At 54.9% G+C, this 25,276-nt stretch overlaps 1 protein-coding gene across 2 annotated transcripts in view; it reads left to right on the plus strand.

Annotated features, from left to right (window-relative positions):
• The window catches only part of RBM38 (RNA binding motif protein 38), a 91,136-nt gene that overhangs the window by 25,163 nt on the left and 40,697 nt on the right, over positions 1-25,276 (plus strand). The window contains exon 4 of one of the 2 annotated variants that reach the window (XM_057529807.1): positions 22,985-23,320. The exons of the other annotated variant lie outside the window; for it this stretch is intronic. Coding sequence (XP_057385790.1) covers positions 22,985-23,054 — 70 coding nt within the window. The 3' untranslated portion in view covers positions 23,055-23,320. Of the gene's footprint in view, positions 1-22,984; positions 23,321-25,276 lie in introns of those variants that run through there. 2 annotated transcript variants of the gene reach the window in all.

A 25,276-nucleotide genomic window follows, 5' to 3' on the forward strand; every position in this document is an offset into this window, starting at 1 on the left:
CAAAGGAAATATTCCCTCCAATCCCAGATAACATTTGTGTTTGTTTCTCCAGCTTTCTCTGTAGCAAGGCAGTGACATAGTCATAAGTATTTTTAAATGAGACCTCCCTATTTTTCCACGTGCTTGTCCACTGACCTGCATAGCTCACAGCCCCCTTGTCGTTTCTGCATTCCGTGAACTCTGCTGACTTGTATTAGCGCCTGCTGTGCACAGACTCTGTTGTAGGCCCTGCGGAGACAGCAGGGAACAAAGCAGGCAAATCCCCGCCCTCACAGGGCTTTCAGTTTACTGGGAGAAGTGGGCAATAGACAAGGAAACAGTTAACTAAGATCGTTATGGAGTCAGCAGGAGCTGGGGAGGAGATTAGCTGGTGATCACAGGGCCTTTGCACGAGCTGTTCCCGCTGCCTGTGCCCTTCCCGCAGATGTTCACGCGGTGCCCATCCTTGGCCGATGACTCCTTGCCATCTTCCCACTCTGCACTCTGCTTGCCTGCCTCCTCTGGGGAACTTATCAGGGTTTGTACTTCTCAGTGCATTTTATTGGCTCATTTAATATCTGTCTCCTATCCTGGACTGTAAACTGGGAGGGGCAGGAGCAGGCCAGAGACATCCATGCTGGTACCCAGCCTCTGCACCCAATGCCGGGCACATAGAAGGGGGCCTATAATACGTGCTGGCCATATGAATTCTAAATAATTTAAATTAAATGATCTTCTAAGTTGAGGAGAGGCGATCTGAGGCAGTGGGGAGTGCATCTTCAGGAGAGGATGCATGGGGGAGTGGGTACCCTGCCTGTAGGCTCTGGACCCAGCCAGGACCTGACCTGGGAAGGGCCAGCAGAGTCCAGGCCCGGGGAAAGGAGGGATTGCCTGGTCTGGGTGTGAGGCAGGGATGAGCAGAAGTGAGCAGCCGGACACCTCCCTCCCCACCCAAGTCTTCTGGGAAGGATCAAGGATGCCCGTGGGAGTGTGGGATGTGGACGCCTCCCGCGGGCTCCTCTGGGGACAGCCTCGGTCTCTTCTGAGGGCTGCATGATTCAGTTTTGACCATATTTGCCTCAGAGCCAAGTGGCCACCCCGTGGGGCCATGGTATAAATATCGGTTTGTTTACTCTGTGTCCCAGTTGAGCATGCTTCTGAGGAACGCAAGGCTTCCCTGTTGTTTAGCCCGTGAGTTTGGAAACCGGGCCCTGGGGGTGGGAGTTGTCCAGAGGTTCTGAGTCACATTCGCTGGGGCGGCTTGGGGCTCCTCGGCCCAGGCCACCCTGCATGGTGCTCATCTCCAGAAAGTAAAACAGGCAAATTCTCTGTGCGATCTCAAGCCCCCTTGTGTGGTGGCTTCTGTGGCCCTTTGCCCTCTAACTGTGCCCAAGTGTCCCCCTGGGAACTAGCCCTTCCCTACATCTGTCCCCGAGTCTCAGGTGGCTCCAGATCTACCCCTAACCCTGTTGAGATGGGCATGTGACCCAGACCTGGCCAAAAAGAATGTTGCATGCCACTGGCCTTAATGACTGACTCGGGAGTAGGCACATGGTCCAGCTATAGGCAATGAGAGTCAGTGAGACCTATGACGGGACAGCCGGGAGAGGCAGGCCCCCTTTCCTGTGGATTTAACCTGGGGGATGGGAGCCTGGAGCTGCCAGGGTGACCCATGGAGCCTGAGCATGAACCAGCTTAGGAGGCAGCAGAGAAATTAAATCCCGAGGACAGAGTTTAAACTGCTGGATCCAGCCATTCCTGAAGTCAGGCTGAGAGAGCCTGTCAATTCTCTTTTTTCATTAAACCAGTGTGTTAGTTTTCTATCAAATCGTCACAAACTTAGTGGCTTAAAACAACACATGATAGATGATTATGTCCTACTTTTGTGGGTCAGAACTCCAGATACAGCATGACCCAGACTGGTCTTCAGCTTGGGGTGGCAGAAGTCAAGGCACCTTCAGAGCTGTGATCCTTACTGGGGACTCTGGGGAAGAATCCTCTTCCAGGCTCATTCAGTTTGCTGGCTGAATTCAGCTCCTTGTGGCTGTGGGACTGTGGTCCTCATTTCCTGCTAGCTGACAGCAGGGGTAGGTCTTTGCTTCTAGAGGCTGCCCACATTCCTTCTCGTGTTTGCCACATGGCTCCCTTCAGCCACGGTGGGTCAAGTCCCTCCTAGTGTTCAAATCTCTCCAACTTCCTCTTCTGCTCCTCCTCTCTGCCTCCTGCTAGAGAAGGTTCTCTGCTTTTAATGACTTATGTGATTAGATTGACCCCACCTGGATAACCCAGGATACTCTCCCTCTTTTAAGATCTATAACCTTAATCACATCTGCAAAGTCCCTTTTGCCATGTAACAATATATTCAAACTTAATATAGTCACAAATTCCCGGGATTAGGACACAAATGTCTTGGAGGGAGGGGCATTATTCCACCCACCACAGCAGTCTGACTTGGGTTTTCTGTCATTTGCAAAGAAAAGAATCTTGAATGATTCTCCCTCCTTCTGGAGAATGATTAGTTGGACATGACTGGCTTATGCAGCTGAATTTCTGGCTTCAGGAATGGCTGGATCCAGCAGCTCAAGCACTGTTATAAGGATCCACGTTCTCTTTATTTCTCAGCCTATGTTGGTTTCATGCTTGGAGTCCATGGCCCCTGGCTCCCACCCTCTGGGTTATTCCACAGGAAAGAAAATGTGTCTCCTTCCCACTGGTCCCTAACCTTAGCCAAGCCCATCACAAAATCAACCTCCTTTATCTTGAAGGGCAGTCTAATTTTTTGCTCTAAAATCCCCCACCTCGGTTAGATTCTGGCTCTCCCTTTGACTAGCCTCAGAACCATTGAATATTTTCCCCCAAGTGACAGCACATTGTGCCCCAAAGATTCTTATTTTGTTCCTTCTACAAATGTCCGAGCTTCTTCTCTGTGCTAGGCACTGGAGGTGCAACAGTAAAAGAAAAAAAAAGTGGGTGTGGCTACTGCCCTGACAGGGGCATAAGCAAAAAAAAAAAATCACTGGCTTACAAATTTGTGAAGGAAACAAGCAGGTGAGGTAATGGAGAAGAACCGGGAGAGTCCAGGTGAGAGGTGGGTCCAGCAAAAGTCACTGGAGGGCTTCCCTGTTGGCGCAGTGGTTAAGAATCTGCATGCCAATGCAAGGGACATGGGTTCGAGCCCTGGTACGGGAAGATCCCACATGCCGCAGAGCAACTAAGCCCGTGCGCCACAACTACTGAGCCTGAGCTCTAGAGCCCACAAGCCACAGCTACTGAGCCCACGTGCCACAACTACTGAAGCCTGCGCGCCTAGAGCCCGTGCTCTGCAACGAAGACCCAACACAGCCACAAATAAATAAATAAATACATTTATAAAAAAAAAAAAAGTCACTGGAGAAAAGTCATGGAAGGAGGGAAGACAGTAGAGCATTCCAGAGGCGGTCACAGCCTGTGCAAACGTCCTGAGGTCGGGTGCACTGGGCCAGGTTGAGGAACTGCGGGGAGGCCAGGAGGGCAAGAGTGTGGTCAGGGGAAGGCGGTTGAGGCTGGCAGAGTGGAGAGGGAACTGGGTGGGGATGAAATGCATTAACTTACCCACGCTTCCTACAAAACAGAAACTGGCTTGGCTTTGGACTAGCAGCTTCCGCGGGGGGGTGGGAGCACCCCCTGACATCTTCTCCCCTCCCCCGGGCACCCCCCCCCTCCCCCTGCACCTCCGCCTGTGTAGTGACGGAGCCAGAGACCATAGCCAGCACGACTTCCGCCCCTGCTTCCGCCGGCCTCTCAGAATAGCGTTTGGCACCTCACTGAGGTTTCCACCTGCCGCCCTGGCCCTGCAGGCTGTCTCCACCCGCCCTTCCTCTAAGAGGAGGGGAAGCACTATTGTTCCTCGGTGGTTGACTTAGTGAGAAAGGGGAACAGTTAGGTCCGGCCCGAGGGGTGTGCCCAGCATCCCCGCCCCCTTTGCCCCCTGCCTGGTAGTTTCTCCCGCCTCCAGATGCCAGTAGTCATGTTCTTGCTCCTAAGAGCGGTGGCATTTTTATTCAGGATAATTGCACAGCTTCCATTCACCAGCGTATTGACCGGGCATTGTGGGGCGAGGGGGGGCGGTTTGTGGGATGGGACGGTCCCTCCCATACCCCACCCGGTTCTCTTCCCTCCAGGCATCCAGGGCCTCCAGTTTCAACACATTGCATTTTAGCTTCTGTGTGTCTGTTCCCAAGTCAGCAGCACCATTCGCTCTGCGAGGCGCGTTGCTCCTTTCCCTTAAATACATCTTGAAGATTCCCTGCTGAGCCCGCACGGAGCTTGCTCTCGCCTGGTTGTCGGCTGCCTAGCATTCCACGTGTGAGTGGGCGTGCTCTACTGCCCGCCCCCTGGGATGGAGGTGGAAGCTGTTTCCAGCCTTTTGCTCATTCAGGCAGAGGTAGAACGAATCACCTTGAACAGAGTTGCTGGTGCACCTGCCGTTGTCCGGTGCGTGCACACCTGCTGCGTGCCGGGTTTTCACCTGCAGGCTCTTTCTCAGCCCTCACACGGCGCTGCCGGGAGGTCACACCAGAGGAGATAACTGTTCAGGGCCACGCGATAACTATTCAGGGCCACACTTTTAAAGTTCATTTCCCAAACTCAGTGGCCTGGCTAGAACTTGGCCCCTGAAATGGTGTCACTGTTCTTTCTGGGGCATCTGAAGAGGGATCACATATGCCCCGAACCAAGCTCCGAGGTCATGGTGGGGTCTTCCTGTTTTTCTTTTCCTGCTTTGTCCTCACCATGCCTGCTGCCCCCTCGCCTCTGGAAAAGGCTGCCTGGTGCCCTCGTCCCCAGACACCGGTGCCAGGCCCGGGTCCCTGCCTTGCAGGTGCCTGCAGAGCTCCGCCCTGTGAGCCGACCTAGTGCCCTGGGGTGGAGGCTTCATTACAACTCCACCAGCACCAACCCCTTCCTCCCAAAGAAATAAATACATTCTGTCTCCTTACTGTACTTATTGAACTTATTGTACTTATTGAACAGCTACCAGATACAAAGTCCTAGTGGGGAAGACAAAAAATTCGTAAGTCATCACTGAAATAATTATTTAATTTCAGTCTGATAAACACTACAGTGAAGTGCCAAGCCCTCCCAGGTGTTCCTCTGCCTCAGGGCCTTTGCACATGCTCTTCCCTTTACCTGGACCACTCATCTTCCAGGTATCCACACGGCTCACCTCTTACCTTGTTGCATTCAAACTCATAGCCCCCTACTCACCGTGCTCCCTCTCTCTTGCCTGTTTATTTTTCTCTGTAGCTCTTATCACGCCTCAAACCTACTTTTACTTTATGTATCACTTATTATTGCTTATTCATCTATTACCTGTACCCCTGGTGGACTGTCAGTCCATAACAGCAGGCAGTCTTGTCTGCCTTGTTCACTGCTCTATCCGAGGTGCCTAGAAAAGTGCCTGATACATAGTAGCTGCTCAGTAAATATTTGTTGAATGGATGAATGACCTAACAGGGGATGTGACCTGCTCATCTCTTCTGGGACCAGGAAGGATGGTGTCAGGGGATGTTTTCCTACCACTGGGGACAGACCCAGGTTTCATGGGGCCTGAAGGTTATACAATTTGGGGCACTGTCTTTAAGAAAAAGAGTATATGGTTACATGTACAGAGTAAGGGCCAGAGATCGAAAAAAGACTGGCATTGACAAAGGGAACGGCATTCCAGGCAGAGGGAACAGCTTGTGAAAAAGCCAAGTGTGGCCAAGAGCCAGGGAAGAAGGAGAGAAGGTTTGTGTGGCCGCAGCTTTGCCGGGGACCCCGGAGGGGCTGGAGATCCAGTGGGGGTCAGCTTGGAAGTGACAGGGTGTGGCATGCGGGGCCCTGGTTTCTGCGGGATCCCGGGAGTAAAGCCCGGAGAGGACCTCCGGGTTCTGCAGGACGGAGCCCTGCCAGAAGGAAGGCTTTCCCACTCACCCTACTGGCCAAGCAGGGGGTGGCCCAGCCCTTCCACCCCATTCCACCCCCGTCAGCCTCCAGGAATGCATCTCCTGGCCTTGGGGTCCCTGCTCACCCCTACCCAACCCAGAGAGGTCCCTCGAGGCTGTCTGGGGAGGCTCCCCCCTGCCTTCTCCCCGCCCCCACCCCCACCCGGCTCTGCTCAGAATAAAAGCTTGGGGCCCTGGCTGGGGACCGTGTGCTCTGGCCCGAAGCCACTGCCAGCCATTTGCATCACAAATGAGGCTGGGTCAGGCTGTTGGGCCCTGGCCAGCCTGCCTGGTGCTGCCCTCGGTGACTTAAGGACACAAGCCACTATCCAGCTGCAGCACATGCTGCTCCCTCCCCCTGCTGCCTAGACTGCACCCCTGGGGGAGGATGCCCGGTCCCCGGTCCCCAGCAGGCCTGGGGTCCCCCTGACCCCAGCCAGCCCTCCCCCCAGCTGGGAAGAACAATTATGGCTGATAAACTCAGCTCCTGTCCTGTCTCTGAATGTCGGAGGTGGGGCGGGGAGGGTAGGGGGGGCTCAGCATGTGACATTCTGGCCTGGACCTCTCACAGCAGCCCACTCTACAGAGGAGGAGGCTGAGGCTCAGAGAGGGTGAGCAACTTGCCCAAGGCTGCTCAGCAAATAGCCGGCAGAGCTGGGACTTGAATCCATGCCATTCCGCTCCAGAAACTGTGCTGTGAACAGGGGCCATCCCCTTGAGGGTCATCTGTGTTTGTCCACCATATGCAGTGGGCCCTGATAGCTGCTGGATGAATAAATGGCCGTCTGAGCTTCAGCCTTTCTCCCCAGCATGGTCGGGGTGAGTAGGTGGGCTGCTTCTCTTTCTAGACTCTGAGCCCGTGAGGTCAGGGCGCTGCCCATGCCTGTTTGTGGTCCTGGTATACAGCAGGCACTTAATCAGTGTTTCTGGAATAAATAATGGAATAAATCAACACACAGACTCCTTCTGAGCCTGGGTTGTGCTTTTCTGCTGCAGGTTCCTGCAGAGGTGGGTTGTACCCAGCTCAGGGTCCCCAGGGCTGAGCATGTGGCCTGGTCCTGGAAAATTCTCAGAGGTTCAGCCATGATTTATTCTCCACAAGCCTCGCCCCGGGCTGGCTGGGGCTCCTGCCTGGGGGCCTGACCTGGGGAGGAATTCAGGGCTCCCTCTAAGAGAGCCTGGGCGCAGGGAGGCCCCTGTCTCTGTCCCCTGCCTCTCCCTAGCTCGGCCCTGGAGTTCTCTCCTGCCCCAGGGCCTTTGCTCTTGCTGCCCTCCTGCCTGGCCCTCTCCCAGCAGCTCTTCCAGGGCTGGCTGCTTCGTCACCTCCTCAGAGAGGTCCCTGTCTAGCTGCAGCCCTTAGATATTTCCTATCCTCACCCCGTCTGTCTCCAGAGCTCTGCGGATGCCTTATCATTCCTCTTGGGTTTTGCTGGTGTCTCCTTTAGAATGAAAGAGGGAGCAAGATGCACACGCTACATAGAGCAAAACAGAACGAGAAGGGAGAAAATAGAGGGAGAGAGTCGGATGGAGAGAGGGACAGGGAGAGACTGATGTAGAGAAACACAGAAAGAGAAACGAATGTGAGAGAGAGAGACAGAGCAGCTCAGAGGTAGAGACACAAAGAGAAACCGAAAGAAAACAGGACCAGCGTCCCGGAGAGAACTGGAGCTGGGGCAAGAGGGAGGGGACAAGAGAAAGTGCTGCGCAGTGAACAAAAAGGGATATGGGGGCCCTGGGCTTCCTTCTGGCGTGATGAGAAGGCTTTGGAATTAGATCGTGGTGACGGTTGCACAACTCTGTGTATATGAAAAGCCATGTAATTGTACGCTTTACAAGGTTGCATTTTATGGAACATGAATTATGTCTCATTTGAAAACATGAGAGGACATCAGAGAAACCCAAATTGAAGTACAATCTACAGAACACCTGACTGATACTCTGCAAATCCAGCAAGATCAGGAAGGACAAGGAAAGAGTGAGGACCATCCCTGGGCCTGCAGGAGACGAAGGAGACGAGATGACTAAATTCAATGTAGGACCCGGAACAGAGAAAGGACACTGGGGGAAAATCCAAATAAAGTCCGCAGTTTAGTTAATGGTACTGCATCAAAGTGAATTTCTTAGTTTGGATCATTGTACTATTATGTAAGAGGTTAATATTAGGGGAAGCAAGGTGAAGGGGACGTGGGGACTATCTTTGCACCTTTTCTCTAAGTCTAAAATTATTTCAAAATTAAAAAGTTAAAACAAACAAAGGAGACAGAAATGACCAGAGAGCAGCCCTGGGACAGAGGAACTGCCTGTGCTCCTGACCCCGAGGGGACCGCCAGCCAAGGCACCTTCAGGATAAAGCCCTGGGCTGGGGGATCCTGGTGTCTAGTCCTCTGCCCATTACTGACAAAGAGGCTGCTGATGCCCCGGAGCAGGCTCTAGTTCCAGCTGAGGTACTTCCATGCCCGAGGCTGCAGACCCTGAGGCTTGCCAGCAGAGGCTGCTGACAATTCGTGACTCTCCTGTTGTTCATCTAAGGGTTTCAGCAGTGTTTGGGGCGGCCCCGGACGCTCCCCTGCACCCATGACCTTGCCTATTGATGTCCCTCTGTTCCACCTTCCCTCTGCCCCTGCCACCCCAACACACAGCCCTTGGTGCCTGCCAGCTGACTCCCACAAGGCTCCTGGCATCCTTCTGCAAGAGGGAAAAAACGCCCCAGATCCTGCTTTCCTGCGAAAATAGCCAAGTGGCAGCCCCATGCTGGAGTTAGGGATCACTTCATGTGGGTCCCCACACAGGACAGGCCGGCCCCCCGTGTTGACCTCTGGGCTCCTGGAAGGAAAATGCTCATTTTTATTTCCCTAGAACCCAGCCCTGGACCAGGCATGTAGTAGGTGCTCAATTAACAGTTGTGTGTCTCCCAGACACCTTACTCCCAGGACCTCAGCCAAAGCCAGCTCTTTCTTCACCCAATGCTTTCAAGCTTTTTAAAGTGGTGAAATCTACCTTTTCAAAATGAAAATATTCAGAGAAGAATAAGCCCCTACTACCACTACCCAGAATTAAACATGACACAATGAGACATGAAGATTTTGTCACATTTGTCACTAATCCTTTTTCTTTTAAAGAAATAAAATGTTACAGATACAGCTCAGCTTTGCTGTAACTCCCATCACCCTCCCCCCAACAGCCAACCTCAGTGGGAGTGGGAGCTGCAGCCTCAGGCCCAGGTTTCTACCTCCATGTTTATGGTGACGGTCAATTTTCCGTATTGCTCTGTGTGCACCGTTTAAACAGCTTGCACGCGAACAGTCTCCTACGGCGTGCAGAGCTCTGATTCTGTGCGTTCCGATCAACTACACGTTGAGGTCCCCTCGTGACGGTGCTGGAGAGGAATCCATCCTTTTAAGGAGCCGTTTCCCCCCCCCTCCCCGACCCCTGCATCTGCCCCAGCTCATGCGCCTGCAGCCCTGGCAGCCACACAGGGCTCAGAAGGGCCCCACGCCAGGCTTAATGCTCTGCTGTCTCCGTCTTGAAATTTTTAGTAACTTTTGCACGAGGGGCCCGCATTTTCATTTTGACTGGACCCCACTAATCGTGCTGATGTTCTGACAACGTGGAACACCTAACCGAGCCCCCGTCCCGTGCCAGGCCCTGGCCCAGGCTGGCCCGCAGCACAGACCACCTCAGCGCATCCTCCAAAGACTCTGTGAAAGGCGCGGTTCCCGGCAACCCCATTCTGCAGATGGGGACACTGAGGCTCAGACAGCTCCTGACTTGGGAGCCCGTGCACTGAAACAGGAGACCCACTTTGAAGATCGAATCTGGTCCAGCCCCCTTTCTTTTAAAACCAGGGTCCAGAGAGTTGAAGGCTTCCTCAGCGGACCTGGCCCCTGGGCCGCAGAGCCGGTTCCCTGCCATCCCTGCGGCCATGAGCCAGAGCCGCCGGGCTTGTCTGTGCTGCCCCGGCCCCGAGGCTGAATTCATTTCACCACACTTCCTCTCCCCGTGGGGACTGTCTCAATGTGGGGTGAACCAACCCGGGGGTTAATCAGAGCGCCACTTCCTCTTCCCGGAGAGGACCTCTCACAGCCTGCCTTCTATAATTAGACCCCGGCCTGCCTTCCCCGGCTGGGCGTGGTCGGACCTGAGACTGCTTCCGGCCCTACAGAGGGGTTTCCACGCGGCTTCCCAAGAACCCCAGGAGCCTGTGGGGCAGGGGGTGTAGGCGGGGACACTCAGGCCCCGAGGCCCGGGATGGGGCCTCCTCTGGCTTCCTGGTGGGCTCTCCCCGCCGCTACCCCTGCAGTCATGCGGGTGGACCAGATCCATTTCTAGGATCCGGGAGACCGGTTTTGCCATAGTCTAGAGCAGCAGTTTTCCACTGGGGGGACGTCGGGCAATGCCCGGAGGCACTTTCGGTTGTCACAGCTGGGGAGGGGATCCTCCTGGAATCTAGGGGGAAGAGGCCAGGGAAGCTGCCACACAGCCCAGGCCGGCCGGCTCCACAACAGAGAAAGGCCCGGCCCCAAGTGTCAATGGTGCTGAGCTTGGAGGAGGACGTAGTTTTGACCACGAGGACAGCGGAAGAGAGGAGGTGGCTGGGACTCGAGGTATATTCTGAAGGTAGAGCGGATAGGACAGGATGACGTCTGATGGTGGCAAGTGCCCTTGTTGAGAAGGAGCGTGATGGGGACCCCCGAGAGGGAAGGGGAGAATGGCTTGTGGGAGGAGGTGAGCAGAGGCTTGAATGATGAGGGTCCTCCCTGGAAGATCTGGGGGAGAGCTGTAGGGAGAGGGAGACAGGTGCAAAGGCAGGTGGGAAAGGATTTTGAATCTGGGTGAGGAAGTGAGATGAAGCCAGGAAGGAAGGCGGGGGTCACATCCTGCAGAGTCTCATGGGCCAAGAAGAAGGAGTTTCACTGGCAGCCTCTAAATGCAAAGGTGCTGAGAGCACAGGACGGGGAGTCCGGAGAATGGATTTCAGCTTGAATTGGGTACTAACTGGCCAGGTGACTTTGGAAAAATTACTCTTTTGGGGCTCCAGTTTCTTCTCTGTCAAAGTAGGGGCAATGCTACCATCTGGTCCCCCCAGGAGGCTTCTGTACGGTCAGTGAGGTGCTGGGTATTGGGACACAGGATGGGGAGGTGACTCCCCATTCTAATCTGAGTGTTTAAGAGTGACCCACAAGAGCTGTAAACTCGAGTCCCAAGTGTGGCTGACCTCCGAGACCCAGGCCAGGGCCCAACCAGCTCGGGAATCATTGCAAAGTGGAGAAGTGTCCACAGGACTCTTGGAGAGCCGTCTTCAACAGCGACCCCATGTGGTGGTATGATGCCATGACAGCAGTGAAGTTTAGTGGGGAACAGGCCTCACGCCCACCTGTGGGTTGAATACGATCTTGGGTTCCCTGGACCCTTCAAGGTGTGGGAGGGCCCGAGAAGGGGGTTCTGGGCATCTTGTTAATACAGCGCCTGGAAGCCTGAGTGATTAAGGAACAAAGAGATATAGTCATCCCAATATCATAACTTGGAGGAATTTATTCTCATGTCCTTAGTTTGGAAGGAAAGTCTCCTGATACTCAGGGACTCCGGGAGGGCTGGGGGTGAGCAGGGGTGGTCGCTGGGGCAGGAATGGTGCCTGTTACACTCCTGCCTCAGTGGGCTGGCTTGTTGCTCCAAGAATGCAATCAGTTCCTCTGGTCCTTCCTTGCTTCCTCTCCAGCCCGGGTGCCTGCAATCCCATCCCAGGGAAGGAGTTCCTCGTTGGGGAAGCTCTGAAGACACTCAGGTGAAGGGAAGGCAGGAGATGGGGTGGCTGGGGGAGGAGGCTCTCACCGCCTTCTCAGGCTGCAACCTCTCCCATCTCCCTTCCTGCTCAGAAGACATTTCCCACGTGGACCCACCAAAGGATGTCACAGAAACCACCCAAGAAACGTTCAAACGGGGTGAACAAATCATTTATCCCCGAGAAAATATACACAGTTGTTACATGGAAGAAGGCACAGCCTTGCAGGCAAAGAAAGAAGTGCAAACAAAAGCCCCACTACATGCTGATTCAACTAGAAAACAATTTTAAAATGATAAAGCCCAGTGCTGGCAGGGATGTGGGGAAAGCAACACATCAGCTTTGCTATAAATGGATTCCGATTTTTTTTTCTTTCTTTTATGGCCGTGCCGCGGCATGACATGTGGGATCTTAGTTCCCCAACCAGGGGTTAAACCCGTGCCCCCTGCATTGGAAGCGCGAAGTCTTAACCACTGGACCGCCAGAGAAGTCCCCAGATTCAGATTTTGAAGACCGATCTGTCTGCATGAAATAAGCACTGAGAAACTGCACATACCCTCTCACCCAGCATTTTGTCTTTTGGCAGAGTGTGGCCTTATTTAATAGTGGGACATGGAAAAAACAAAAGCCAAAACCCCCAGATGCCCTGTGCTAACTTCTGTGGAGTACTCACAGTATTTGAAAGGCTGAACATGTATTACCTCTTTAACCTTACAGCTGCTCAGCAAGGTGTGTGTTTTCTTAGCCCTCATTTCAGAGATGAGGACCTGGAGGCCCCTGGAGTCCAGCCCTCCCACCGTGGTCACGCAGGTGGTAAGTGGCAGAGCTGAGGTTTGAACCCAGGCTGCCCCACCGGAAACTTGGGGGGCGTCCTCACCCCACACTACTATCGCTCTGTACTGTGAAAGGAGAGTCGTCCACCAAAGAGACGGTGCTGCAGCTATGTGTGTGTACGCTGTCACCAGGATGCGACCAGAGGCAAAAGAGCTTCTTTCTGCTTCCTCCTGGTGGTAAATGCATGCCTCCTGCCCGGCAGGCGTGCCCCGGCCTGTGGTTCTGGAATGCGGGTGAGCCGCTACCCCGGAGACCTGCTGTTGGTGGCCGGTGTTGGTGGGCCCGGCCCAGGCCACAGACCCAGCCAGCACACATGCTCTGTGTTTGTCCAAGGAATCAAGCCAACGCCCTTCATGCCGCCTTGATGGGGGCTGAGCAGTTGAACCGATGCCCAGAACCCTCGTGTCTCCCGCTCGGGCAGAAATGCCGGTGGCCTCGCGGCTGGAAGGATAGTGACAGCTTCAGGCACCTGCGGCTTCAAGGAGGGCGTGACATTTTGGAGATGCTCTTGGTGCAGGCCGGAGCTTGGATCCTCTGCCTCCCGAGAAGGGGGTAGGAGGGGACATGTCCCCGTGGCATGTCCGAGGCTGGTGTGAGTGTTGACGTGCTGCGAACTCTCAGGGGGCAGCGGCCCCTGCTCCTGGGGTCTCCCCTCCCCCTCTCTAAAGAGCAGGGTTTGCCCATGTGAGTTTGTTGAAAATATGGGGCCCAGGCTGCCATGGCTGCGGGATGCTCTGCGTGGGGCAGACGTGGGGCACGGGCGAGAAGGCCATCCCTTTGCAACAATTTTTCTGTCCTTCTCAGTTCAGCTTGGTGCTCCCGTGTCTTGACGGCCGGCCACCCCCTGCCTGACCCCCCTCTTTAGTAGGCCTCAGGCTCAGAGCCATGGGCAGGCAACAGTATTTTAATAACATGATTTGTCTTCACCGTGCTCACTTTCAGAGTTATCTTCTATGAGTGGCAAGTGGTACTGGTTTTCCGTTTACATTGGTGACAGAGAATTTCCTTTTAAGATAAACTTAAGTAAAACTAAAAGGTGAGTCATTCTAAATAAAAAATGTGAAGCGAATGATAGATCAGATGGAGATGGTCAGTCATAGAGGTGACCCCTGAAAGTCTGAAGTTTGGAACCCAAATCTAAGGGTCCTTCTTGGTCCTCCCTGACGAGATGGCCCTGGATGGTGGAGGTCTTGCCGGCCCCCCACCTCCTGGCTCCTCAGTCCTCTGTGTCTAGGTGGCCAGTTCTTTTTTTTTTTTCAGCTGTGCCACGTGGCATGCGGGATCTTAGTTCCCCGACCAGGGATCAAACCCGCGCCCTCAGCAGTGAAAGCGCAGGGTCCTAACCGCTGGACCGCCAGGGAAATCCCAGTGTCCAGTTCTCGAGTCTCTGGGACCTTTGGCCTCCCCTTCCCTTCCTCCTCTCTCTTCTTCCCTCCTTCTCCCTCCCCCCAAGTCAAGGCCAGGAAGCATCTCAGTGCAACCCCCTGCCATTGCCACGTTGGTTTGAGGGTTTCCGTATGGGTAGGGTGGCTGGGCTGCCCTGGGTGTTGGCTCTCCCTTCCCCAACTATTCCTCTCCCCCTTCATCAGACCAGTGCACCAGTTCTTACCTTGCCTGCTCATTAGAGAGGCTTTACAGGGTGAGGTGCAGCTTAGAGGAGAAAGCGTCACGTTTAATACTGATGACAAGAGCTCACGGTCACTGAGCAGTTACTGCATGCATGGCACTGTGTTAAGAACTCCTTACGTATGAGCTCACTGAATCCTCATCATAATCCTGAAGTCATCTTTGATCCCTCCCCCCTTATGCCCCATCCCCTGTCTCCCGCTGCACCCCGTCCAGCAGTGAACGCTACTGACTCTGGAAAACATCTCCAGAATCTGACCTTCTCCCCACCTCGCCTGCTCCCACACTGGGCCAAGCCCCATCACCTCTTGTCTGCATGATTGCCTCCTCTTGGTTGCCCACAGGCAGTGAGACAGATCCTTTAAGAAGTCAAGTGTGGTTCTGTCCTCAGCTTGAAACCCTGCAGCGGCTCCTCAGCCCCTGCACAACTGGAGCCCTGCCCGCCTCTCCTTCCCCACCTCCTGCTTCACTCTGCTGCAGCCACTCCAGACCTGAGCCTGCCACAGGGCCTTTGCACTGGCTGTTCCCGCAGCCCAAAATGCCCTCCCCAGAGTATCTGCCCAATATCTGCACGACTTGCTCCTTCACTTCATTCAGGCTCTGCTCAAGTGTCCCCATCCTTGAACAGCCCGCTGTGGCCCCTCATCAAAGGGGACGCCCCTTCACTCTCTATTCCTCCCCCGACATAGTTATATATATATATATATATATTTGTTTGTGTCCCCCCACCCAGAATATAAGCTCTAGGCAGGGATTTTTGTCTGTTTTGTTCTCTGCTGTACCTTCAACATCTAGAACAGTGTCTGGCATAGTGTAGATGCCTAATTTGCCTATACAAATTTGTGGTATAAATGACCAGCCCTAGGAGGTGGGTGCTATTGTTATCCCTACTTTGTAGGTGGAAAACAGGCCCAGACAGGTGCAGCCACTTGCCCAGGGTCACAGGGATCTACAGGGAGGGATTCCCCAGAGCCCTTGCACTCCACCCCTGTGGAGTGCCGCCTCCTGCACCGGGTGAGGGTCTGAAGCAGACGGTTCTAGGCTCAAATCCTTGCTGTACAGTTACCAGCTGTGTGACCCAGGGTGGCTGTCTCACCCTCTCTGGGCTTTGCTCCTTGTCTTCATAGAGTTCACAGCCCTTCCTTCCAAGGGTGCCCCGAGCCTTCCAGGAGTGATAATTGGCACAGCTCTTAACACAGGGCCTGGCATCCAGCAAACCTCTGGCTATTGTCCCTCTCCCATTTTATAGATGAGGCGACTGAGGCCTAAAAGATGCTCAAGATCACAGAGCCTCTGGATTCAAAGGCAGGCCTGTGTGACTCTGGGTCTTTGCCTGGGGGACGAGCTCTCCCCGCTTGGCCAGTTCCCGGGCCTGCTCCTGCCGTCCGCTTCCCCGGCGGCAGCCCCGCCCTCCCTTTGTTCTGCTGTCGCTGGCGGTCCAGGAGCAGGTGGCGTTGCCCTGGCGCCAGGGGGAGGCTGAGGCAGCCACACACACGGGTTGCTATTTGCTTTCCTCTCCACGGCCCTTCCTGGCCTGGGCGGAGGTGGGCGTGGGGTCAGGCACGCAGCTGGGGAGGATTTGCGGTCCGCTCCTCCCTCTCTGAGCTCCTGGTGGTGCCTGGAGGCCTTGGCTGGGCCACCTGCAGGGTGAGTGACCAACCGTCCTGGTCTGCCCAGGACAGAGGGGTTTCCCAGGAAGCAGGACTTTCAGGGCTAAAACCAGGAAGGTCCTGGTGACCCACCCTGTGTGGTGGCGCGGTGGGCTGGATAGCACGTGGGAAGGAGACAGGGTCAGCTACCCCGAGTACACTGCTCTGCGCCCCTCTGGCCCTGCTGCCTGCGGGGTTCTGTACTGGGCCTGGCTTTGGCATCAGGCAGAGCTGAGTGAGGAATCCCTGTCCCATCCCATAACGATCACTTGAGCAAGTCATTTCAGCTCTTGGAGCCTCAGTGGCCTCGTTTGTAAAATGGGGATAAGATCCCACTCTCCTCACAGGGATGCCGAGGAATCAAATGAGAAAACAAACATACAGCATTTAGCAGAGTGTGGACATCTGATACAGGAGAGCAGGTCTGATTATATTATTAGATGTCTGCTTAAAACCCAGCTTCCCAGCACTCTTAGAATAAAACCATGGACCTTTGAAGCTCCTGTGATCTGCCCCTGTGACCTCTGGCTGCATCTCCTGCTCTTCTCTGCTGACTCTGCTCTAGTCATGCTGGTCTCCTGGCTGGCCTAGACCTAACCTGCCCTCTCCCTGCCTCAGGGCCTTTGCATATGCTGTTTTCTTTGCTTGCAGTACCAGCCCCCCCTCCACCCCTACCCCCTTCCTGGGACTGGCTTCTTCTCATCTTTGGCCCTTGGTTTAAAAGTCATCTGCACAGAGAGCCCTTCCCTTTCTACCAAATTTGAACGGATATTTATCTTCTTGGGAACAGAATGTTTCTTAGATGGTTCACTGCTGCTGCCTTAGGCCCTAGGACGATGCCTTGCCCAGAGCAGAGCTCAGGACACGTTCGTCAAGAGGACAAATGAATGAACGTTGGCCTGTGAAGGTCCCCAGCAGGCTGGAGAAAGAACCCAGAGTCTTACATGTCTTTCCTTCTCCGAGCCTCGGTTTCCTCGTCTGTCCGCAAGGGTGAGAGGGCATCCAGCTCTTTGGGGTTTGTGAGGCACGGATGGGGGTACAAAGATGGACCAGTCTGGACTTCCCTGGTGGCGCAGTGGCTAAGAATCCGCCTGCCAATGCAGGGGACACGGGTTCGATCCCTGGGCCGAGAAGATCCCACATGCCTTGGAGCACCTAAGCCCGTGCGCTACAACTACGGAGCCTGCGCTCTAGAGCCCACGAGCCACAACTACTGAGCCTGCGTGCTGCAACTACCGAAACCCGCGCCTAGAGCCCGTGCTCCACAACAAGAGAAGCCACCGCAATGAGAAGCCCGTGCACCGCAATGAAGAGTAGCCCCTGTTCGCTGCAGCTAGAGAAAGCCGCATGCAGCAACAAAGAACCAAAGCAGCAAAAAATAAATAAATAAATAAATTTATTAAAAGAAAAAAAAAAAAGACGGACCAGTCCTTTCACCGTGGCCGCACGTAGTGGGACTCAGGGACTGGCGGCCCTGCCCACGGGGACCTCACATGCACCTCCGCTCCCACCCTCTCCCTGCGTCCTCAGTGGCACCACTGCACACACTACACACGCATCAGGAAACTGAGTCCCAGAAGGAGTCGTCCCGTCTGGTCGCCCCGAGCTGGGCAGCCTCCTCCCGAACGTGGTTGCCTGGCCCGGCCTCACCTCCCTCCTGCCTGCCAGGACTGGGCAGGCAGCTGACGCGTCACATGCTCTCGGCTCCCTGCGGAGACTCCAGCACACTGTCAAAGCTGTCAAACAATGTCCCTGCCAGGTTTTTACAAGAATCCAAGGCCTCGCTGCCCAATGCCAAACACCCTCTTAAGACAATAGCCCCGGGGCCTGCGAGCCCATCCCGAGCGCACCGCCTCTGCTCGGCCACATACAGGCGAAAGCCAGGGCATCCCTCCCCCATCGCCGGACGGGCATCGGAGGGAGGCTGCCCCAGCCTTGGCCTGACCCCTGGCATCTCGCACCTCCAGATCCGCCAGCCTCTGGCCCAGGGGCCGGGTGAGGAGGCCAGGTGGGCCGGCGTGGGCTGCCAGGCCAGGCAGGCGCAGGGCCGGTTCAGGGGCCTCCCAGTGTCCCGTCCGCTCGCAGCCCGAGTGGCTGGCAGCACGGGCTCTTCTTACCAAATAAGGCCTGGGCCGCAGTGCCTGGACAGGCTCAAGCTCCTGCAGAGCGGCGGGCGGCAGCGGGCCTGCCGGGTCACCTCTTCCTCCTCGAGCACGGAGCCAGCTGGCCCCGCAGAGCGCTGTCCCCGAGGTCCAGGGAGCCCCACCTCAAGAAGCCCAGGGGGACTGTTCAGCATCCCCGGGAGAGGAGCCTCCGTTGAGAACCGTTGGAATGTTCCATGCGGAACCTTCGGAAAGCTCCATTTAGAATCTGAGATAAATCAAGGTGCAGAAAGATCCCTGGAACTCCTGCGGTGGCCCCGGGAGCCCCAAACTAAGCCAAAGGGATGAACTGCCCCCACCGAGTGCACACGCCCACACCTGCTCCCACGCCCCCGGGGCTGTTCTGCTGTTGGGTGTGATCTGTGGGTCACCAGTTACACCAGTCAGCTCCTTCCCAGTGCCTGGTCTGTGGTATCAAAGGGCAAGGCTGGCCAAGGGGCTAGGTCAGGCGGACAGGGTCTCTAGAGAAAACTGAGGACCCCTGGGCACTGACCTGTCCCCAGCCTGTGCCTGTAGTGGGGAGGGGGCGTGAGCGCTGGCTGAACTGGGAGGACCCCATCCCTATGAACCAGCCTGAGCCGCACCTGGGGGAAAGCATCCTGCAGGTGGGGAACGGGAAGAGGGAGGGGCAAGCCCACTGTGGGTGACGGGGGGGGTCGGGGGCTTGTCACGTCTCAGGAGCCACTATGGGGCATGGAGCGCCCCAGTCTGCCTGCCTTGGTTCCAGAAAGCAGCTTCACTTCTTGGAGCCTCAGTTTCGCCATCCTTTTTTTTTTAAAAACATCTTTATTGGAGTATAATTGCTTTACATGCCATCCTTAAAATGGGTATGATACAAACTCTACCGTAGGGGTGGCTGCAGGAACTCAACGGGATAAGGTGCGTGGAGGGGCTCTGGAGAGAGCTGTCTGAGGATTAAGTGGGATGCGGGGTGACGGAGGGGATCCCTCCTTTCCTGGGAGATAGGGGGAGACAGGGGCTCTCCCTCTGTTCCCGATGCTGCACCCCCTGCCCCGGTTTTTCACTGCCTTCCCTGCTTTCTCAATAGCCTAGGGGAGCTGGGGTGGCACTTTGAGGTCTCCTGAGCCACTCCCAGAGCAGAAAGCACGTGGCTGGGGGTGACAACGGGTGTTCACGTGTGAACACGCATGAGTGTGTTTGAACGTGTAGGGCCCCCATGAGCTGCCATGAGCACAGCTGTGTGACCGTGAACGTATGCAAGAGTGTGGGCGCTCGGAGCCCTGGCGTGGGCACGAAGATGTGGTTCGTGCTGATTTCCACTTCCGAAGCCTTTTCGTGAGGTCTGGGAATCTCTGGGTGATGGGGGTCCCCTGCCGGGACCTCGGAGCCCCTCTCCTGGGATTGGTTATGGAATTAGGGGCCCAGTGCAAAATGAAAATGTGCAACCCCTTGTTCAAACAGTATCAAGACTTTCAAGGTGGCAGCAGCACAGCATTAAACCAAGCGGTGGGGCCTTTCTGAGAGTGCGGACCCCGTGTGCCTGCCTCGGCCCTGAACCCTCCCTCTCCCTGGCAGCCTGAGCGTGTGCGACCTGGGCTGGGCTGTGGTCACGCGATCAGCAGGAAGGGCCTTTAACGCCTGTAAAAGTGACCTCCCAGCCCCCAGTCATGGAAGCAGCCGGGAGCCAGGTCAGGACGTGGAGCCCCTGATAAAAGCACTCTGATAAAAGCACTCTGGTGAGCCCTGGAGGCAGAGGCCAGGGCCGAGGGGCAGGACGTCCTGAGAGCCCAGAGCCCCTCCTTGGCACGAGAACCGGATGCTGCCATCTGGGGGCTCCTCCAAGGGGCTTGGGGCTCCCCTGACGGCTTCCACTTGACACCGGCCCTAGGGTTACACTCTGCTGGAAAAGTGTGTTTCCCACCTCTCTGCAAAGTCCTCTGTGATCTCCAGAAACCACCCACCCAGTGCTTGAACGTGCCCACTGGGAACCTCGGGGATTCTGCCCAGAACCTTCTGGGTCCCCCCCTCCTGAGCTCTGAGGTCCCTCAGGGAGGGGACTGGGCTTGGCTTGTTCACTGGGGTCTCCCAGAGACCGAAAACCCGCGCCTAGAGCCCATGAGCTGGGTTCAAACTCTACGTTTGCGCTGCGTGGGAGGGATGAAGAGCCTTTGCGTGGAGGGGGAACACAGCGGGCGCCTTTGTAGCCTGCGCCATCAGAACCAGGAGCTGGTCTTCATCAGAATCCTCCTCTGGGGCGGGGTCACAGTGAACGTGTTATCTAGTCCTTTGACATTTTATTTTAATGGAAAGCCTGATGATTCATGTGCATTGGCTTATATTTTGATGTAGGGCAAGGTCTTTTCTCCAAGGGTCTGAGGGGTCTGCCGACAGCTCATGTCTTTCTTGCATAAACCACACGCCTAAATCATCTCCTGCTTTTTGCAGTTTCTCTTTCTTTAAAGTGGAGAGAGAAGGAATATGTTCACAGAGACAACCAACCAGAGAGGTTCTGGGCAGACTTTAGTGCTCTAAAGTAAACTTGTCCTCTCAGTTAATTAATCAACAAAGATTTATTTGGCATGACTGCACGCTGGAGCCGGCCGCTAGATGCTGAGAAACCAGAGGAAAACTGAGCTGAGGGAAATTCTGCCTGAGTGCAGCGACGTTAGTTTTCTGTTTTATAAATGCAGAAACCAAGGCTCAGAGAGGTTGTGTGAGTTACCTAAGGCCACACAGCACACGCATGGCAGGCTTTGGCCTGCAAGGAAGCTGAGTGCAGAAGCTGGCTAGAAGAGATGGGAAAACGGGGTATCATTTGGTGGTTAAGATTCAGGCTTTGGTGCCAGTGGAACTGGCTTCACATTCTGCCTCTGGCACCTTGGGCAGGACCTTTCCCTTCCAAACCTGGGTTCCCTCATCCTCTGAGGGTTGTACTTTGCTACGTGCCAGCTGACCTTTTGGAGCCTGTTTCTCACCTGTAAGATGGGGACAGTGAGAGTACCACTTCAGCCACTCAGCAGATATTTACTGAGCACCTACTACGTACCACGCACCATTCTAGGAGGTGGGATGCAGCCGTGAACCAAGCAGCCCCCACAAGTTATTGTGAGAGTTGATGGGGGATGTGGGCTGCGTGCCCGGCCCCGGTTCCCTCTTCAAGCTAGAGATGGGGCACGTCCGGGCAACAGGGCTGCACTGCAGGTGGACTTTGGCCAAACCGATCCCCAGCTCTGAGATTCCATCAGCTGTCCTCAGCCTGCCGGGCCAGGTCAGGAGCCCTAGGGGAGCAGGGAGAGGACTGGGGGCCAGAAGAGGGGAGAAGGACTGGGGAGAGGAGTCGGGGTGTGGGGTTGTCACCATCGTCGCCCTTCTCTGGGGTAGAAGCGAGTTGTCAGGCACTTGCTGACGGGCAGGTCTCTCCGTCAGCTCTTCACTGCCCTGTCCTGTGGACCCGTAGGACCACCCAGTGGGGCGGGGCCCCCAGTTGACAGATGAGGAAACTGAGGCACAGGGGGTGAAGTCACTTGCTTGCCATCACCCAGCTCGTGGTGTGGAGTTGGGGTAATGTCCCTCCGCAGCCCAATCTCTTAATTATAAGGTATTGAGAGAGGAGAGAGATGGGGAGAGGATGGGAGAGAGAAAGAGACTTGACTACGGGAAGACGATGCCCCGCTTTGGGGGGCTTTCTGGACCCCCCTCGCTTCCCCTCCAGCCGTGCCTCTCTGAGGGGCTCAGGCTCAGCCCATCTCTTGGGCAAGCTTTTGGGCCCGGGCCCGTGGAAGCTGTTACTCTTCTCTGAAGACGGTAACCCCTCTTTGGGGTTGGGTTTTCCTTCCCAGCCAGGGACCTGGCATCTCTGGAAGCCCGGGAGGCTATTTTAAAACCTTACAGCTGGTTTTTGTCGAGGCTGCTGATACGTATGTGTGGAAACCCTGGGTTCGTTCTGCCAACACTGAACGAACGTTGCAAATGAGCGGGGGTGGTGCTGATCAGAGCGGAGGCTTGGCGGGGGGCGTGCAAGGCTGCACCCGGTGCTCTGTTCCCATCTGGACTCTGGGAGGAAGGGGGTCACCCACTGGGTCTCCGTGCGACCCCGAGCAAGCCCCTTCCCGTCTCTGGGCCCCAGTCTCCCAACAACGATGACGGGGCAGCCAGGACTGGTTGAGCATGCCTGGCCCGCTCTCGTCTTTCAGGTGGGAAAGCGAGGCTCAGAGAGGGTCTGCTGCCTGCCCAGGTCGCCCAGGAGTAGCCAGAAGACATAGAGTTTGAACCCAGCTCTGGTCTGACTATAGAGCCTTCACTGCACGGCTCCCGGGCCCACTTCATCCTCACAGCGAGGAAATGCTCTTATAGTCCCATCTCACAGTGGAGGAAACTGGGGCGCAGAGCGCGGTGACGTCCCCAGGGGTCTGCTCTCCAGTCACTTGTACCGGGTTTCCTCCTGCTTCTGTTCCCTCTGTCTTCCCTCTCACTCCAAGCGCTGCTTCTTCAGGAGACCTTCTCTGACCCCCAAACTAGACTCCACGCTCCTTTGGGGCGCCTACTATATAGTTTTTCTATTTGCTGCTGTAACCCATCACCACAAACGTAGTGGCCGAAAATGACAGCCTTTATTAGCGCAGTTTGCGTGGGTCAGAAGCACAGTGGGCTCCACCTGCTGGATGTTTTGGGGTCTCCCAAGGTGGTGGCAGGCTGCACTCCTTTCTGGAGGCCCCGGGGAGCGCCTGTTTCCCGCTCATTTGGGTCGCCGGCAGAATTCAGAGGCTTGGCTCCTGGCCCCCACCTCCAGCAGCCTCCAGGCCAAGTCTTTCCCCTCTGCCGTCTCTCTGATTCTCTCCTTCAATTCTCTTCCACTTTTTCTCTTGAGGTGTGATTGACATATAACATTATATATCTGTATATGTTATCTTCCACTTTTAAGGCTCTTTGTGATTACATTGGACCTGGATAATCCAGGACAATCCTTCATCTCAAGCTCAGCTGTTTATTTTTTAATTAATTAGTTTATTTATTTTTGGCTGTGCCTTGCAGCTTGTGGGATCTCAGTTCCCTGACCAGGGATCGAACCTGCGCCCTTGGCAGTGAAAGCGTGGAGTCCTAACCACTGGACCACCAGGGAATTCCCAAGGTCAGCTGTTTAGATAAATAAATCATGGGGATGTAACGTACAGCACGGTGACTATACTTCGTAACACCATATTGCATATTTAAAAGTTGCTGAGAGGGTAGATTAACTTGAAGTCCTCACCAGCAGAAAAAAAAAGGAAAACATTTCATGACTGTGCATGAGGACGGATGTTAGCTATTGTGGTGATCATTTCTCAATGTACACAAATATTGAATCCTTATGTTGTACACCTGAAATGAATATAATGTATGTCAATTATACCTCAATTAAAAATTAATAAAAAATTTTAAAAGATTTTCTCTATGTAACCTGAAATAGAAAATGAAATGAGTAGAAATTTAAAAGAATATATTTATTTTATTTATTTGGTTGCACCAGGTCTTGGTTGTGGCAGGCATGCTCCTTAGTTGTGGCCGGTGGGCTCCTTAGTTGTGACAGGCAGGCTCGTTAGTTGCGGCATGAGAACTCTCAGTTGTGGCATGCATGTGGGATCTAGTTCCCTGACCAGGGATCGAACCCAGGCCTCCTGCATTGGGAGCACGGAGAGTTAACCACTGCACCACCAGGGAAGTCCCTAAAATGAGTAGAAGTTTCTTGAAAAAATCTTTAACTTGTTCCCTTAAAAGTGGGTCATTCTAATTTGCCTAGATGTTTTCATTCATTTTCTAATTTCTCATATATTTCTGTTTCCTGCCTAAGTGATTCCACAGCTTTAAGACCTTCCCGTCTGTGCACGTGAAATTGTCACACATCCCAACTGTACCTAACGTTTAAAATTAAGGGAAAAAATCTAGTATGGTATGTGAAACAAAAAAAGGTCAGCTGTTTAGTAACCTCAATTCCATCTGCAGCCTTAATTGCCCTTTGGCATGTAACCTAACAAATTTACAGAATCTGGGGATCGGGATTGGACAAGGTTGGGGAACCACTATTTTCCTCCCATAGTTACCTTACTGGTCTTTTGCATCACACGCATTTATCAAATTTGTCGTTATATATTCACTTGTGAGAGTCTTTGTTTTCTGTCTCCCTCCCAAGACCATTAGAGGGTTGGAGGTACTGAGTACAAATTCCCTGGACAAACAGCAGAACCTCCATGTTGTTATATATCAACAAAGGGGGTTGGATGCTCAGTTTCTCCCCTGCCCCCGTCAGGGCTGCTGTGTCCAGTCGCACAAGTTGTGGACTGCACAACTCCAGGGCTCGGCTCACACCTAAGACTCTGTGATCCTTGCGGTTGGGTGGCGTCCAGCCTTTAGGCCCGTGGGCCACGACTCTGCCTCTGAACCTGGAGCCTGTGTCCTTAACCCTGGCTGCCTTTGGAGTCATCCAAAGGGCTTTTAAAATCCTGATGCCCAGGCCATGCCCCAGACCAGTTGCCTTGGAATCTCTGGAGTGGACCCTGGCATCTGCATTTCCCAGGTGACTCCAAGGTTGGGCTGAGGTGCGAGCCTCCCTCCGGAAGGGTCAGAGAAAGAGTTATGTAACACAGAGGGCGAGAAGCCCACTCAGCTAACTTTGCGTAACTGAGGCCCAGCAGCTGCTGGTGACACATGTGCTTTCCTCTCCCACAGGCCCCATTTCCTCACTCTGTGTGGCTGTGGCCCAGCTCTTGGGTTTCCTGCGGCCAATTAGCCGGCCCACACGGGCAGCTGCCCTCACGGCCTCAGGGACGATTTCGGATCTGCCAACATCTGGCTGTCCGTGGACATGGGCCGCTCTTGTCCATCAGCACTGCTCCATCAAGGGTGGCGATGTCTCTCCTTGGTGACCAACTGGCTGCAGAGAGGGGCAGGGAGGCTCGGGGCCGGGCAGAGGGGGAGCAGATTCCCTCAGGGAGCCCATGAGGGCTCTTGCTTGGATGTCACTTGAAGGTTGCCAGATCCTAAGTTCCACTTGGCCGCGGTCAATTTGCTGGCCCGTTAGTCGGGAATTATTATTTCCTCGGAAGGCGCCAAGCACAGCTTCCGAAGTCTGGGCGGCTCACTTTTGGGGCCAGGTGATGAAGTGTACTGGCAGCCGGAGTGAGATAGGGCATCGCGGTCTGTTGGGGTAACGCGCTGTCAACGCTTTGTTTCCAGGACACTTCTGCTCTGCCGGGCGCCTTGGGACCCAGTGGGAGGGGGAAGGAGGGGGTGGACGGGGGGAGCCCGGGGTGGGAGCCAGCAAGAGAGGGGACTGTGGCCGGCGCATCT

Source organism: Balaenoptera acutorostrata, chromosome 15, assembly GCF_949987535.1.
Source record: "Balaenoptera acutorostrata chromosome 15, mBalAcu1.1, whole genome shotgun sequence".
In the NCBI taxonomy this organism is placed as follows: domain Eukaryota; kingdom Metazoa; phylum Chordata; class Mammalia; order Artiodactyla; family Balaenopteridae; genus Balaenoptera; species Balaenoptera acutorostrata.